General features: G+C 37.7%; 1 protein-coding gene across 3 annotated transcripts in view; it reads left to right on the forward strand.

Moving 5' to 3' along the window:
- The window catches only part of TRIM69 (tripartite motif containing 69), a 35,931-nt gene extending 19,516 nt beyond the window's left edge, over positions 1 to 16,415 (forward strand). For 2 of the 3 annotated variants that reach the window (XM_059890979.1, XM_024998176.2), the window contains 6 exons: positions 1,196 to 1,678; positions 2,515 to 2,610; positions 5,223 to 5,456; positions 6,233 to 6,255; positions 6,338 to 6,462; positions 15,819 to 16,415. In XM_059890979.1, coding sequence (XP_059746962.1) covers positions 1,196 to 1,678; positions 2,515 to 2,610; positions 5,223 to 5,456; positions 6,233 to 6,255; positions 6,338 to 6,462; positions 15,819 to 16,360 — 1,503 coding nt within the window. In that variant the 3' untranslated portion in view covers positions 16,361 to 16,415. Of the gene's footprint in view, positions 1 to 1,195; positions 1,679 to 2,514; positions 2,611 to 5,222; positions 5,457 to 6,232; positions 6,256 to 6,337; positions 6,463 to 15,818 lie in introns of those variants that run through there. The other variant, XM_059890980.1, reaches the window with a different exon arrangement.
- Positions 16,416 to 16,662: the final 247 nt, after the last annotated feature.

The raw sequence follows: 16,662 nt of genomic DNA on the forward strand, positions 1-16,662 counted from the left end.
TCTGTATATAATATATATTCACCAAAGAACATGAGCAGGAATGTTCCTAGCAACACTATTTATAATAGCTCCACACTGGTAACTACTCAAAAAGTCTATCAACAGTAGAACAGAGAAATAAATTATGGCATATTTACACACTGGATATTATACAGCAATGAGGATGAATGGACCAAAATTATATAGAATATGAATAAATCTCACAAATGTAATGTTGACAAAGGAGGTCAGCAACAAAAGAGTATATATTTGCATTTATATAAAATTAAAAACAGGTAAAACTAATATATTGTGTTGGAAGTCAGGATGGGGGTCAGTCTTAATGAGGGATAGTGACTTGAAGCAGGCATATGGGGGGGGAACTTCTGGGATGCTGAAAATGTTTTTCTTTTTTTAATGCTGTTTTCAACTGTATTCTTTTTTCAAATAAACTTTTAATTTTATATTGAAGTATAGCCAATTAGCATTGTGACAGCTTCAGGTGGACAGTGAAGGGACTCTCAGTCATATACATGTATCCATTCTCCCCCAATCTCCCCACTTCCATCCAGACTGCCACATAACTTTGAGCAGAGTTCCCTGGGCTATACAGTAGGACCTTGTTGGTTATCCTGAAAATGTTTTGTTTCTTGATCAGGGTTATGATTACACAGATATGTTCATTTTGTGAAAAGTCATTGATCTGTACATTTATGATTCTACATTTTCTGTATAAATGTTATTTCTGGAACATGTTTTTTAAAAAGGAAGGGTGAAGGGCCTGGATGATATTATAATTGATGATATTATGCCATTGACTGAGGAATCTGACTGATCTTCCAATTCTTTGCACATGACTTCTAGAAAACAAAATGAAAGGTAATAACTAATAGAACAAATGTTTAAAGTAAAACTTTCAACTGATACAAGGAGAAAGTGAGTGGAAGAAGTGATATACAATGAAATACATTTCTTTGATTGGGTACTCTTTCATCTTCTGCCTTGGTTCTCTATTAAAGTTTAATAATGTTGGGAGTAGAATAAACTCTGATGTTAGAGAACACTGAATTTACTGATCACTTTCAAAGAAGCGATGATAGTGCTTTTACTCTGGCTGTACCAATTCTCAGCTCCTTTAGGAACAGAGCCCACTACTCTGAAATGCTGAAATGGGCAGCAAGAAAGAGAAACTCATTTTAGCTGTTCTTTTTCAAAGGTATCTTCCAACCTCTCCTCCAAAACTGATACTGATTCAGACAGCTACGCTGAAGTGAATGATGTGATCACCCAAATATCCTCCAAAGTGCAGATACAAGATATTACTACGGAATTACACTGCCCATTGTGTAATGACTGGTTTCGTGATGCATTAATGCTAAGCTGTGGCCACAACTTCTGCCAATCTTGTATCCAAAACTTTTGGAAGCAGCAAGCAAATGAAACATTCTGTCCTGAGTGTAAGATGTTATGTCAATACAGTAACTGTACATTTAATCTTGTACTGGAGAAACTGGTAGAGAAGATTAAGAAGCTACCCCTGCTCAAGGGCCATCCACGGTGCCCAGAGCATGGAGAGAACCTGAAACTGTTCAGTAAGCCAGATGGGAGACTAATATGCTTTCAATGCAAAGACGCTCGATTGTCTGTGGGGCAGTCTAAAGAATTCCTGCAGATCTCTGATGCTGTCCATTTCTTCACGGTGGGTGAGCCCTGGGTCTTGAACAGTCTTGAGCAATTCTTTAGGAAGGCTGGGAAAAATCGTTTGTTGTACTTCTTTCAATACCACACCTTCATTCAGGTGATTATTAGAAAGCTCAGAGGGCTCAAAAAATACAATGTATCTTGCAAAGTTCTTTCTCTGTAGTTGTCAATTATAGGGAAGCAGTAAGGGAGCTCTGGCCTACTTCCTCAATAAATCAAACATTTACCTAAACCTTGCCTTGACAGCATTCTACTAGACACTGTACAGAACATGGACTTGTAAAATATTGCTTTTGTTATAAAAGTCTTGAAATTTAGTCAAGTTTAAAGTGAACAAAACAACAGAAGGAATATAAGACAGTCTACTGTTGAGAGCTAAATTTTTGTCACATTTGTAATTCACAAATGTTTAGAATTTCAGAGATTAGAGAAAACTGAAATAGTCAGGGGAGGCATGGTGAAAGAAAGCTTGAAAGGGGGGCAATTATTTGAATTTGGATGGACAGAAGGAAGAAACGAGTGTTGTGAGAACAATGTAAGTAAAAGTAGAGATAGCAAGAACAGTGTAAATATATTAGAAAATGTACAGAGTTCTGTTATCTTCCTCAAAGCCCTGTAGCTAGCTAATAAGAAGATAAAACTTAGTTTCTCTGCAGTTTGTAATTTTATTCACAATTTTTGGAAGAGACAGGAATTATGATACAAGGGAAAAGGAGACTTTTGTAGCAGGAGCTTGCTTTCTTTCCCCCTGACACCCTGGGGCTTTGGGGTAGATGTTCTTCATGGCCCTTTATCTCCCAGTTAGCATGGGTTAATTCTTTATGGTATCCCCAGGAGGAGCTTACCATTCATCAGGGTCAACTGGAGGCAACCCTGAAGGAGCTTCAGTCCCTGAAGAATATGCAGAAGGATGCTATTGCTGCTCACAAGGTGAGGAGCAGGGCAGAGGGACCATGAGACAGAACTGGAATTGTACCCTCCCTGTAACTTCAGCTATGTGGGTGGAAAGGTACCTTTACATATACAACAAAATGCTAAATGGCACCAGGCTATAGAAGTAGAAAACAGACACTGTAGAGTGGAAAGAAATACGGCAGTGGAGTAGGTTCCCAATAGCTGATCAACAGAGAGAGCAGACTGACCTTTCCCCTAGATAAGCTGATCCTTTTCATGGTGCAGTCACTAGGTGATTGCTATGGGGCTGTGATCTGTCTGATCTTTCCTATTATCTATGGCAAAATAAGGAATTTATTTTTAAAAAATCCACTATAGATTGCTATGTTCAAAGAAATACCTTTCTTTCCTTTGGGCTTAAAACCAGGCCTCTCTGAACCAAGGTCTCTTAGATTGCTGGCTTTTCTCTCTGATCTAATCCTTCTTAGCTTTTCCCAAACTAAATAAAACTACTGCTTATACTTTCAACTTCACAGGACCTCTAGGACAACATTAATGGTTAGGGACTTGGCAAATCAGTTCCTAGGCTAGGGGAATAATTTGGGAGTTCTGTTTCTTCATTAATTACCCTATAGAGGAGAGTCTTCTCTGGCATTTGACATCTGGAAGAAGAAATAAATATAATGAGGGAAAGAAGAAGGATAGATGGAAATAAAGATGTCTTAAGAGAATCGTGTTCCTGTTGTAAGAGTTCTTAGTTCAGCTATTACAGTCAACACTCATTCATTCAACAAATATTTGAGAGGTGCAGCATTATGCTAGATATTGTATTCCAACTATGGTGGGAGACAGATGTTAATTAAATAATCCCACCAATAATAAAACATCACTGTGATAATTACTATAAATGATTATAAATATACAGTATATTAGAGTATATAAACGGAAAGCCTAATCTAGATGGAAGAAGTCACTTACTAAAAATTGAAATTAAAAATTTCTTATTAAAAATTGAGAATTGAAAGGATAAGTGTTATCTTTAGCCAAGTGAACTGGGTGAGGGGAATATGAAGGAAATGGCCTGGAGAATGTTCTATGAAGAGGAAAGAGCATTATAGAAAAGTTCTTGAGACAGGAAGCTAGTTACTATGTTAAACAGAAAGAAGGCCAATTAAGATGGATCTTGGTAGGCAAGATGAGACCGAAAAGGCAGATAAGGCCCAATCATGTAGGCCCTTGTAGATAATGTTATGAATTTTGAATTTTATTCTGTGCATAATTGAGAAGTCATTAAAAGGTTTAAACAGGACATGGTCTCATCTCATTTTGAAAGCATCAGTCTGGTGGCTGTGTGGAATGTGGACTGGAGAAAGGCAATGACAAGGATAATGGTTAGAAGAAGACTACTGTGGTGATCCCAGAGAACGATGATGGCTTGGACTAAAATGGCAGTAGAGACTGAAAGAAATAAATAGCTTTAGCATATGCTTTGTAAATAAAAACTACCTGCATGTGGTGACTGATTAGATGTGAGAGGTGAGTGGTGATAGCAAATAGACAGTTGGATATATGAATCTGGAGTTGAGAAGTTGGTCTAGGCTGAAAATAAGAAGTCAGTGTATAGACTACACTTCAAAGTTGTGAGAGCAGAGGCTTTTACCGAGAACGAGAGTGTAGAATGAGAAAGGGAAAGAGCCCAGGACAGAATATCAAGTAATTTAATATTCAAAGCTTGGTTAGAGACACAACTAACAAATGAGACTGAGAAATATGGTGAAATAGGTAAAAGGAAAAATGCAAACGTCTGACCTAGAGGACAGTGAGAGTTAAGACTATTTTAAAGAGTACAATTACAGTGATTGACCATAGACTATAAGCTGGATAAGAGGGGACATGAAGGCAGAGAAGTTGATGAACAGAAATGGAGGGGTCAATGAATAGGAGGATTCTATGAAATCCAATAACAGTTGCAACAGTGGAACCTGGGTAAGTGAACATAAAAAGTAATTCTGGGGATGGTACAATTGCTGGGGAAGATAAAACCCTCAATGTGACTAAAAGAATGAGTAGATATAGGTAAAAATCACTAGAAATGATGATAAGGAACTGAGAAGCCAGGATGTCAGATGGCTTACCCACGAGGAAGAGAGCTCCCAGTGTAACAGTTACCAATTTCAAGTGCTTCAGACATTGCCCATCTCTGGCTCTTTTTGTACTGTGGTGCCTCCTCCAGTTCTGATTTCTTAAAAAAGGGCAGTTCTTCCAGCCTCCTATGGACCCAGTCTAACAGCATCACTTGGTAGATACTGGTTTGTACTTCTGGATAAAAGGGTATTATTGTTCATTTTACAAAGTTTGATTAACCCCACAGTCTTATTTAAGATGGCATTGGTTACCACCTCAGTTTTGCAACAGCAACCTAGAGATGACTTTTGACTATTTCAACCCTGACTATTAAACTAGCTGGGAAAGACAGAACACGTTTTCCAAAAGCCTCCTTTTAGTACAGTTGAATGTTGATATGCAGTATTTGTATGCGTTTTCCTGTTATGGTATTTCCCAAGTTGTGTGAGTGGTGGTGGTGTGGGCCCCCATCCCTAAATGCTAGTCTCAGTAATTACCATGGTGATGATCATGGAGGTTTCCAGGAAAACAAGCTACATCTGCAGCAACACATCTCCCTGGAGTTTCTAAAGCTGCATCAGTTCCTGCACAGCAAAGAAAAGGACCTTTTAAGTGAGCTCCGAGAAGAGGGGAAAGCCTTGAATGAGGAGATGGAGCTGAATCTGAGCCACATTCAGGAACAGTGTCTCCTAGCCAAGGAGATGTTGGTGAGCATCCAGGCACGGATGGAGCAGCAGAACCCCTTCGACTTTCTCAAAGTGAGACTCCATACCAACATGACAATGGGTACAACAGAGGGGGGAAGAGAGGGTTGGAAAGAATGTACAAGCAGATTTTCCCTTCCAGGAGGGGAAAAAAATCTGCTGTAGTGATTTTAAGATTCCCTGGGAGAAAAGCAGAAGGTTCCTTTTGCCTTATACTCAATTCAAAGTTTTCACACGCCTAGTAAAGAAGATAGTAAGATGCCATTAAAAGAAATCTGTTTTAATATTTCCCCATAAAGAACTCTGAAGCTTTATTTCTCAAAAATAAGAATGTTGCCACCTAAACTGTATCTTTTACTGGCTCTCAGTAATCATAAATTGACCTGTTTGAAAAGCTGTTTGCCAATCTTTGCTACCTGACACTTCACCTCTAAAGTGGCATTGGTTACTACCTTAGGACTCAGAAGCTTAATTTAGCCATAGTAAAGAAAGTGGCCTTGGGGTGGGAATATCTATTGTGTTGTTCTACTGAGACTACGTGGCAGTATAGGTAAAAACAGCTTAACCTTAATTTTTTTCTTGTTTCCTGTAAAAAGAAACTCTAGAAAATCAGAGGAAAGTAAGACAGTTTATCGTGGGATAGACGAAGGATGAAGATCAGAAAAAAGGCATTTGGAGGATGAGAGGAGTTGGTGGCAATGGGATGGGGGCCATCTGCATAGGACTGCAGTTTTGACCATCAAATTTTGGTGGTGGCCAGTAACACCAAACAAATTTCTGGAGCTGATGAACACGCATCTAACCTTTCCATTTCTCCTTTCCTCTTCTAGGACATCACACCTCTCTTGGACAGGTAAATGTCTCCTTGTGGTATTAATAGCCTGCCTTCAGTCCCTGGAGGATGTCTAAGAATAAACAATTTACGTCCCCTGCAGCTTGGAGCAAGGAATGAGAATGCTGACGCCCAAGGAGCTTGTCTCCAGAAAGCTGAGCCCAGGCGTGTTCAAAGGGCCCATCCAGTACACGATATGGAGAGACATGCAGTCCACCCTCTCTCCAGGTAACAGTGGGTAGGAGCCATTGGTTCCTGGGGGTCCCAATTTAATGTTTCATTCTCAGGACCTCTTCTGTGGCCCTAACAGTACGTTTGAGTCTAGAAGGAGGGAGGCATGAAGTTTAGCCAAAAGGCTAGTTGGTATGACTGAATTTCTTCTCTTACTGTTATCTAAGAATGCAGGATCTTATACTTGTGAATAGAGTCTGGTGTCAGAACTAACTTCTCAGCCTATGATTTTGCTTGACTGTTCTATCAAATGTAACAACCAATATTTTTCTAAAACAGTTATATAAGTGTCTGAGGCATCTCTGCTCTGAAGGTAGAAGTTACTATACATATTCATCATATGTATGAGTACAGTTCCTCTTGTGGTTAATGTTCATAACATAGAGTATATCATCTTAGGAGATTATTTACAGATCTTAAGTGCTTCAAAAGAAAACCAATTGTTTCAATAGCTGTGACTAAGTTTTTGTCATCCTGCAGATACTAAAAAAAAAAAAACAAAAAAACAAAACAAAACAAAACTGGACAGGACAGGACAAAAGAACACAGACAACATTTCAAGAACATAAAATAAAGTTTCAAATAAAAAGTTACAGAAATAGAGCTCTAAATAAAGTTTTTTATAGACTCATTATTATTTGTAATTACTGATTTAATGAAAATCACACATCTACCCCTTCTAATGTTTCCAGGTAGCTGACAATGAAAAAAATCAGCTTTACTGAGGTATAATTAACATAGAAGAAAATTTGTTAATTTTAATGTACAATTTGATGAGTCTGACAAATGTACACATTTATGTAAACATCCCCAAAATCAAGATATAGAAAATTTCTGTCATCCCCAAAAGTTCCTGCATAACCCTTTGTGGTCAATCTTTTTCTTCTATCCTCAGTTGCTCATAATCACAGATCTACTTTATTTCACTTTGTCTTTTCTAAAATCTCATACATATATTATGTAGTTTTTTCTGTTTGGCTTTTTTCATTTAGCAAAATGCTTTTTGAGATTCACCTATGTTGTTGCATGTATCAATCACTGTATTTTATGGATACATCACAATTTGTATATTCATTCACCGATTGATGGACATTTGGATAGTTTCTAGTTTATGGCTAGTATGAAGAAACCTGACTGAATATTTGTTTATAAATCTTTTTGCTTTCTTTTTTAAACATTTATTTTTATTTAACTGATTTATTGGCTGCGCTGGGTCTTAGTTGCTGCACCTGGGCTTCCTCTAGCTTTGGTGAGCAGGGGCTACTCTTCGTTGCAGAGCTTGGGCTTCTCTTGTCGCAGAGCATGGGCTCTAGGGCACATGGGCTTCAGCAGTTGCAGCACCTGGGCTCAGCAGTTGCAGTGCACAGGCTTAGTTGTTCCACAGCATGTGGAATCTTCCTGGACCAGGGATTGAACCCGTGTCCCCTGAATCACCAGGGAAGTCCACGCTTTAATTTCTTCAGGGTAAATATCTAATGATGGGATTGCTGGGTTGTATGTTAAGTATATGCTTAACTATAAGAAACTATCACATTTTTTCCCCTTAAATGGTGGATTCATTTTAATTCCCACCTCCAATGGATGAGAGTCCCAGTTTCTCCAAATCCTTGCCAAAGTTTGATAATGTCTATCTTTCTGATTGTTTTAAATCCATCAAAGAAAATATTTTGTTCAAGCTCCCAAAACAAATTTGAGAAGTTATGCTGGATTTAAATTGAAAAAAAGCCAAGTTAAAACATGGAAATAAAGTTTTCATTTGATGGACGCTGAAACCAGTGGATACATTGGATCTATCCCATGTGGTATTTTTCGAGTTTTTTTAAGGGTCTACCAGGCTAAACCCTTCGTTGCCTTTACCGCTTTTGCTTTGCTTTCCCACTTTCCTTTCTTGCACTTTGCCTTCAGCTTTTTTTTTTTTTTTTCCTGCCTCTGGTTCATCCAGCATGGAGTAATATCCATGCTGGTCTAGAAGACTCCTTTTGTTTCTCTTAATATCAGTCTCCATTTTTATGTCATCTTTTAAATCTTTTACTACATGTTGAGTTTTACCATGACAATGTTTGGATACCACCACAGTTTTATTTTACCTTATTTAAAAAAAATACTTTTCCTCATATAGAATTGTGGTTTGATAGACTCTACTACTTTAGAAAAGCCACTCCATTGTTTTCTCACCTGCATAGTTTCTGATGAGATGTCTGTTATCACTTTTATATCATTTCTCTGTATGCACTATCTTTTTTTCTCATCGGTTACTTGTAAGATTTAGTTTTTTGTCACTTTTTTTCCACCAAGTTGACTATGCGGGTCTTGGTGTGTTTTCTCGGATCCATGGGTTTATAATTTTCATCAAGTTTGGAAAAATGTTGGCTATTATTTTTTTTAGGTTTTGTACCTCCATCTTTTCTTCTCTACTTCTGGAACTCTAATTTTACACATGTTGTTGTTCAGTCACCAAGTTGTGTCCGACTCTTTGCAACCCCATGGGCTGCAGCACACCAGGCTTCCCTGCCCCTCACTTATCTCCTGGAGTTTGCCCAAGTCCACTGCCTCGGTGATGCCATCCACCCATCTCATCTTCCGTCACCCTCTTCTCCTGCCTTCAATCACATTAGACCACCTAAAATTGTCTCACTTCTCATTGATGCTCAGCACTTTTTAAGCCTTTTTTCTGTGTTTCATTTTGAATAGTTGCTATTGCTATTCAAGTTCTCTCATCTTTTCATCTGCACTGTCTAATCTTCTGTTAATCCTGTTTAGAATGTTTTTCATTTCTTCAAAAAGTTGCATCTTTTTATATCATCAGTTTCTCTCTTTACCATGTTTATTGTTCATCTACATTCTCAGGCTAATGAGAGATATTTATAATATCTGTTTTAATGTCTTTGTCTGCTAATACCACCACTGTTGTAATTTCTAACATGTTTTTATTGTGTGAGTTTTCTCCTGACTGTGGGTTATATTTTCCTGCTGCTTTGCATGGCTGATGTATTTTTTTCTCCTTAATAAACTTTATTTTTTAGAATACTTTTAGATTTATAGAAGAATTGAAAATATAGTAGAGAGTTTTCATATACCTCATCCCTAGTTTATATTATCTTATATTTAGTGTGATACATTATTTACAATTAATGAACCATTAAAAATACATTACTAGTAGCTAAAATCAATAGTTCATTTGAATTTCCTTCAGTTCAGTTCAGTCGCTCAGTTGTGTCCGACTCTTTGCGACCCACGCCAGGCCCCCCATCCATCACCAACTCCCGGAGTGAATTTCCTTAGTTTTTACTTAATGTCATTTTCCCATTCCATGATCCCATTGAAGGTGCAACATTACATTGAGTTTTAAGCTCTTCTTGGCTGTGACAATTTCTCAGGCTTTCCTTGTTTTTTGATGATTTTGACAGTTTTGAGGACTGCTGGTTCTGTATGTTGTAGGATGCCACGTTAGTGCAATTTGTCTGATGTTTTTCTCACAATAATGCTAGGGTTGTGAGTTACTGTGAGGGAGACCATGGAGTTAAAGTGTCGTTTTCATCATATCAAGCATACATTCTGTCAGCATAGTCTATGACTGTTGATGTTGGCTTTAATCACCTGGCTGAGGTAGTGTAAGTTATTTCCCTTCTCTTTTCCATACTTTGGAAAGCAATTTACTTTGTGCAGCTCACACTTAAGGAATGGATAGTTATGTAATTTGTCTCTTCTGGCTGTCAAACACGATCAGTTTTACATTGCTATTTGCTAACTTTGTTGTAATCCTTTAAGCTCTATTGATTTAACTTTGGCATTTAGTGAAGTTATTTGAAATAACTTTGCTCCTTTTGACACTTTAAGCTTTGTTGAGCCTTTAAGCTTTGTTAGTGTGTTTCAATAGAAGCCTTTAATTTTGGGCTAACTCTGCCAATTTTCTAAGATATTACCCTTCTGAGTACTCTGTCTGATGTTCCACATATTATAACATTTTTCCTGACTGGCAGGATTGAAAACTATTCCCAGTCTTGTGTGAGCTCTGCTTTCTGGAGATTCACTATCTAGATTTAATGAATTTCACTGTAGTCATGTGGCAATACTCAGTCACATCCTTGAGGGAATCCCTTTGTAGATGTTTTGATGTCTCTGTGCAGCTTCCTCCTCTGTTACTCCACCCTGAAAATTTTAGCTCTTTCAGGATCACAGTATTTTTCTTCTTGTACTCTTTGCCCCCAAACTTCACTTCTAGCATCATTTAAAGCACAAACTGACTTTTTCCTTACTTTTGGTATAATTTTACATTTAAGAAAATCAAATGGGATTTTTTTAATATATGGCTATTTTAATAATAATGTAACTATGGTCAAACCTTGGTAAAATATACTTTATACTTCTTATTTCTAGGCCTTTGCTTATTCTTATCCTGCAGATTCTTATTTTCTTCTTTCCTGCCTTATAAATGAGGCTGTTGCTTTAAGACAGGGGCTCATACTTTTTCTGTAAAGAGTTAGACAGTAAATATTTTAGGTTTTGGGGGTTGTTTGGTCTTGTCAAAACTACTTAACTATACCACTGTAGTGAAAAAGCAACCATGGACAATATGGCCATTCATGTATTTCAGTGCAGGGAACTGTTTTTATCTTAAAATATTTTAATATATTTTCTTTAGTTTTGTGTGTATCAATAAAATATCACCAAAATTCACTCCTTCATTTGACATACTCAGAGAGGGCATACTACATGCCGAGCATTAAGTTGGGCTCCAAGGATACAGAAATAAAAGACATAGTTTCCGCTCCCCAGGAGAGTCTCGAAGACCAAGTTAGAGTCTGCCGCAACCTTCTAGGTGAAAAATTATTAAGATGTAAGCCAGAGGCATGGTAATGGAACATAAAGAATAGATTCCAGAGACAGAATTCTGAGAGCTGAAATATACAGGACAGTAATTAGCGGTAAGGCATAGAGAAAGGTGATGTCAAGGATGGAAATACAGGGGATGCAGATTTTGGAGGGGGCTGATGAGTTCAATTTTGGCCATGTTGTGTTGACCTACAGAACAATTAAATGTATATATTCAAATGGATAATTATTCTAACTGGAGCTTAGGAAAGAGGCCAGAGCTGGAACAAATAATATTGAGTGAGGGTAGCTGAGCTATTGATATAAATGAGATTGCCTAAGGAGAATGAGAACATACAGTCAAGGAGAGAGCGTGTTATAGAGAATAACAACAGATGAAGGTCAATTAAGCCTCAGAAGGGACTGAGGAATTATCTGGCCAGAGAAATAAGAGAAAAAACAGGAAATAAAGTCCCCACGGAATCTAAAGCAAAGAGAGTGTCAAGGAGAAGGGAATGGTCACTCATACCAAATGCAAAGATAAATTTAGAAAATAACTGGAAGAGAGATGCTTTTAAAAATTGGTGGCTTTGATAGGGGTGATTTCAAAAGAGTGGAATGAGTATAAATTATTATATATTGTATAGGGTTCAGGAACAATTTGGAATGAGGCAGTAATGAAGTGAATAGATCACTCATTTGAGAAGTTTCAATAAGAAGGGAAGATGTATATGTAGAAGCAAAGACAAAAGAGGACTTCTAAAAACATACTGAAGGGAAGCAGCCTGTAGAAGGGCAGAAATCAATAGTATAAGAAAGGGAATAATTGGTGAATGTTGGGAAGACTGAGAGCTACAGAAAAGAGAGGTACTGACTTTACTTAGCTTTCTCCAAAACTGGAGAGGAGATAAAGACGGTAGAAGCAAATAATTTTGTAAGACAGGGTTTGCAGTGGGAGTAGGAAGAATTGAGGGATTCATCTCTTCATTCATCTATTCATTTATAAAATGTACTGTAGTTTCTCTGTGAAAGAGGAGATGAAACCTTCTGCCTGGAAGTAAGGACGAAGTGGTGGAACAGGGATTTGAGGAGGAGTTGAAGGTTTGAAATTGCTGTTGTGAGGAAGTGGAGAGGCTTTGATTTGGGAAATATAAGAGTTTGGGGCAGTGCTGATGGCCAAGCATAGAGTAGAAATAATGAATTTGTAGAAGTATCTGTATGCATGATTTTGTGATTTTCATCCTGCAATGGTGAGGAATTAGGATGTGAATTTGAATAGCTGAATAGATCCAAGGTTGGAGAGTTGCATGGCAGATGCTGCAGAAACAGAAACATAAGAGGACAAAAGTGTTGAGGTTATTGGCAACGAAGCTATCAATGCTAAACTGTTTAGGGAAGAATTTTAAGCCAGGAAGCAAAGAGATTAGGATAATGAAGAGAAATAGGAGACTAGAGATGTTAATGAAGTCAAGTCATGGTTGTAGGAAGAGATGGGAGTGAGAAAGCTCAAAAAATAAAAGAGTATGGCATACCTAAATTGAAGATTTTAGAGAATGAACAGTTCCTGATGACTACAAGTTCCAGAATATAGTCATTGATATGGACACCTTAAATGTAAAGGAGTCAAAAGTCATTAGCAGTAAAGTCAAACACATGCAAGAAGAGAAGGGCAGCTATATCCAAAAGACAGTAAAATCCCTTGAAATGATGGGCTAGATTTGATGTAGGAAGGTAAGGCCAACCCAAAATGCAGGGGGTATAACCAGGAAAAGTTTGTAGATGATAGCATTAAATACAGCCAGAGGGAAATGTGAAAAGGAATGACAGGAGCCTCAAATGAAGAATGATTTTTTAACATGAGATTGAGGAATAGAGCACAGGTCTGGAAGTGGTGGTGGTGGCTACCTGATCTCTAGCATCTGAATTTAGAAAATGAACAGTCTCTTGAACTTCTGGAAGCTGTTATTCAGTTAGCTTCTTTTTTTTTTGGAAGAATCAGTCTGGATTATGTTAAATTAAGGAGGTGATAAGGGAATTTTGTAAACTGAAGATGTATGAGAGTTAAATGGGAAGGTAGATCCAAAGGGCAGAGTGGAAATGGTTGGGTGGGAACAGATGGAGGATGGGTGAAGGCAGAGGAAGTAAAGAACAGAATAATGAGGATAAAAGCACAGTAGACATTAAATCATTAGAGAGATCTACAATCTGGGTATTTATGTGAAGGATAACAGGAATACAAAGCGTGGTGAAATTAGTTGGTGTCAAAGATTCATATGGAACTCTAATTGCAGTTCATTTAATTGTTTAACAAATAGTTACTTGAATACCTAGGAACAGTTTCAAATTTTGAAGATAGATGAGGAAACAAAACAAAGTCCCTGCCTTTCCAGAGATTACACTCTAGTGAAAGAGACAATCAAGTAATTTCACATACTGATAACTACTGTGAAGAAAACAAAGCATGATATACTCAACAAATAATTATTTATGAGAGAAAAGAAAGCAGGATAAGAGTATAAACCATGATAGATGGATGAACATGCTACTTTAGATAGAATGCCCAGAGAAAATCTCTTTGAGCAGGGTCTCCCTGTGTTTTATTGTAGACATTTCTAAACATACTGAAAAGTTTAAAGAATTTTACAGTAAATACTTCTATACCTAGCTAGATTCTATCAATAACATTCTATTGCACTTGCACGAATAAAGGTCTGAATGATGTTAAGGAGTAAACAATGTGGTGAAATAGTGTCCAGGGACAGAAATAGAAAGTGTGAAGTCCCTGTAGTAGGAATGAACTTAGTATGTTCAAAGAAGAGCCAAAAGGCGAGGGTGGTTGGACCAAACTCAATGGGGGGAGGGAGGTGGTAAGCGGCTGGAGATGAGGTCAGAGAAGTGGGTAAATCATGCAGGCCTTGTCTCTTCGGTAAGGACTCTGGATTTTACCTTGGATGACAGGAAGCATAAGAGTATTTTGAGTAGGAGAACTAGATGATCTCATTCTTCTTCTTGGCAGAATAGGCTGCAGACAGGCAAGAGTGGAAACAGAGCAATTAAAAAGCTACTGCAGTAGTTTCAGGACACTGGTATTTGTGGAAGTTATGTCTATACATTCTGAGTAGGCTCAGAATATATTCTGAAGGTGGAGCTGACAGAACTTACTGTTGGACTGACTATGGCATAAGAAGAAAAGCTGGGATGCAAAGCTGACTCCTAGGAATCCTCAAAGCAAGGGCAGGCTGAGCTAGCTGGAGATGTCAGAGGCTTGGTTGATGAGAGCAGACGGGGGTTCTAAAAAGGTTAGCAGGAATTCTTTATGATACCTTCAAAGAAATTATAGTCCTCACATCCTAAAAAATAACAACCCTACATGAATGAGGATCGATCTGTGAGAGTGAGAAGATTTGGCCTACATGGAAAATCTTCAGGATTCTTCAAAGTCTCTTTGTTAGAAAGAAAAAGTCTCTGGGATGATGGAAAAGACTCAAGCTTTTCTGAGAAGAGAGAGATAGGCTGGATTGTTCTTGCTTCGGAGGATAAATAAATCCACTAACAATAAATGTGTTACAAATACAAATGCATATTTGTATCTTTGTCCATGATTTGAATAGTTTTTGTGTTTCCTTTATCAAATTTTGTGCCAAGGCTCAATTATCTCACATTTAGAATTTGTGTCACCTTCTTGCTAATATGCTTCCAACCTCTCTTCATTTAGAAATTCCTTTTTTATACTGCTGTCCATTGATCTGTCTAAACCACTTGTCAAATTACCTGTGATGAAGGACCAGTTTTAAAAACTAATGTTTGTAGAATATAAACGTTATTTGAAAAAATGGAGTTAAAAAATTACAAAGTGCAAGCCCAGTTTTTTAACTAAATTGATTGAGATAAAATTACTTTCAGATTTCTATGACAGTTTCTAAGAGCTTACTCTTAATTTCTCTACCATCCTGTCCCAGACTGGCAATTACACAGTTTGTGAGTCACAGTCAGATCATCAGTGGCATTAACCATTCCAGACCTCAAAAGTTCCAGTGTCTATTAAACCAAATGCAAACTTACTACCACTGTCCTCTAAATTCTGTATCAGTTAGTTCAGTCTCATCTGCTCCTAACAGGCAAGCCCTTATCTTCTCTATCATGCAAGCTACTGTTTTTAACCCATTCTGTTTTTGCCATTGTTTACCCAAACACCTCATACATGTTACATCAAACTAAAATACTTATTGCCTTAGAGATCTTTTTTGGGCACACTTACTAAATCTTTATCCTTTCAGCATTTCTTATTAGAGTATAAATTGCTTCAGAGTAAAGTCTGATTTTTTACCACAAATATAAAAAATGTCTAGAATGTAGCCACATGGATATCAAAACAATATATATATATATATATATATATATATATATATATAGTATATAAGTTATTACCTGCCCATCTAAGCATATATGGCATGGGGAGATAAAGCACATAAATACTGTCCATGGGAACTTGCATTCATCCCTTTTTCCCCATGCCCTGCTTTCTCTTATTTTCTTACTAGGCCTATCTCCATTAACTCTGGACCCTAAAACTGCTCACCCAAATCTAGTGCTCTCCAAAAACCGAACCAGTGTGTGGCATGGTGACATTAAGCAGCTAATGCCTGATGATCCAGAGAGGTTTGACTCAAGTGTGGCTGTGCTGGGCTCAAAAGGCTTCACATCTGGAAAGTGGTACTGGGAAGTGGAAGTAGCAAAGAAGACAAAATGGACAGTTGGAGTTGTCAGAGAATCCATCCTTCGAAAGGGCAGCTGTCCTCTGACTCCTGAGCAAGGATTCTGGCTTTTAAGACTAAGGAACCAAACCGATCTAAAGGCTCTGGATTTTCCTTCTTGCAGTCTGAAACTGACTAACAACCTCAACAAGGTGGGCATATATCTAGATTACGAGGGCGGACAAGTGTCCTTCTACAATGCTAAAACTATGACCCACATTTACACCTTCAGCAGCGTGTTCATGGAGAAACTTTACCCCTACTTCTGCCCTTGCCTTAATGATGGCGGAGAGAATAAAGAACCATTGCATATCTTACATCCACAGTAATCTGTCATACTATTGTGTAAATTCATAAAGTTATTAAAGAGGTACTGAAACAGTTTACCAGTCTCACTGGTTTCTCTTCCCAATGTATGGGGAACTCTGGAAAATGTAAAGAGGATTCACAAATTGAATTCCATTCTCAGTATTCTAAATGGATTTCACTGGAGCTTTTTGAGATGTTATTCTAATTCTCTGGGGTCTACTATGACACAGGAGCCACTTTCATGAGCATGCTCATCCATCCTTTTTTACCAGAGCAAAATGCAACTGGAGTTTGTGATGTTCAGGAACCCTTTTCAAACATG

The sequence above is a fragment of the Bos taurus genome, chromosome 10 (assembly GCF_002263795.3).
Source record: "Bos taurus isolate L1 Dominette 01449 registration number 42190680 breed Hereford chromosome 10, ARS-UCD2.0, whole genome shotgun sequence".
NCBI classification, from domain to species: Eukaryota; Metazoa; Chordata; class Mammalia; order Artiodactyla; family Bovidae; genus Bos; species Bos taurus.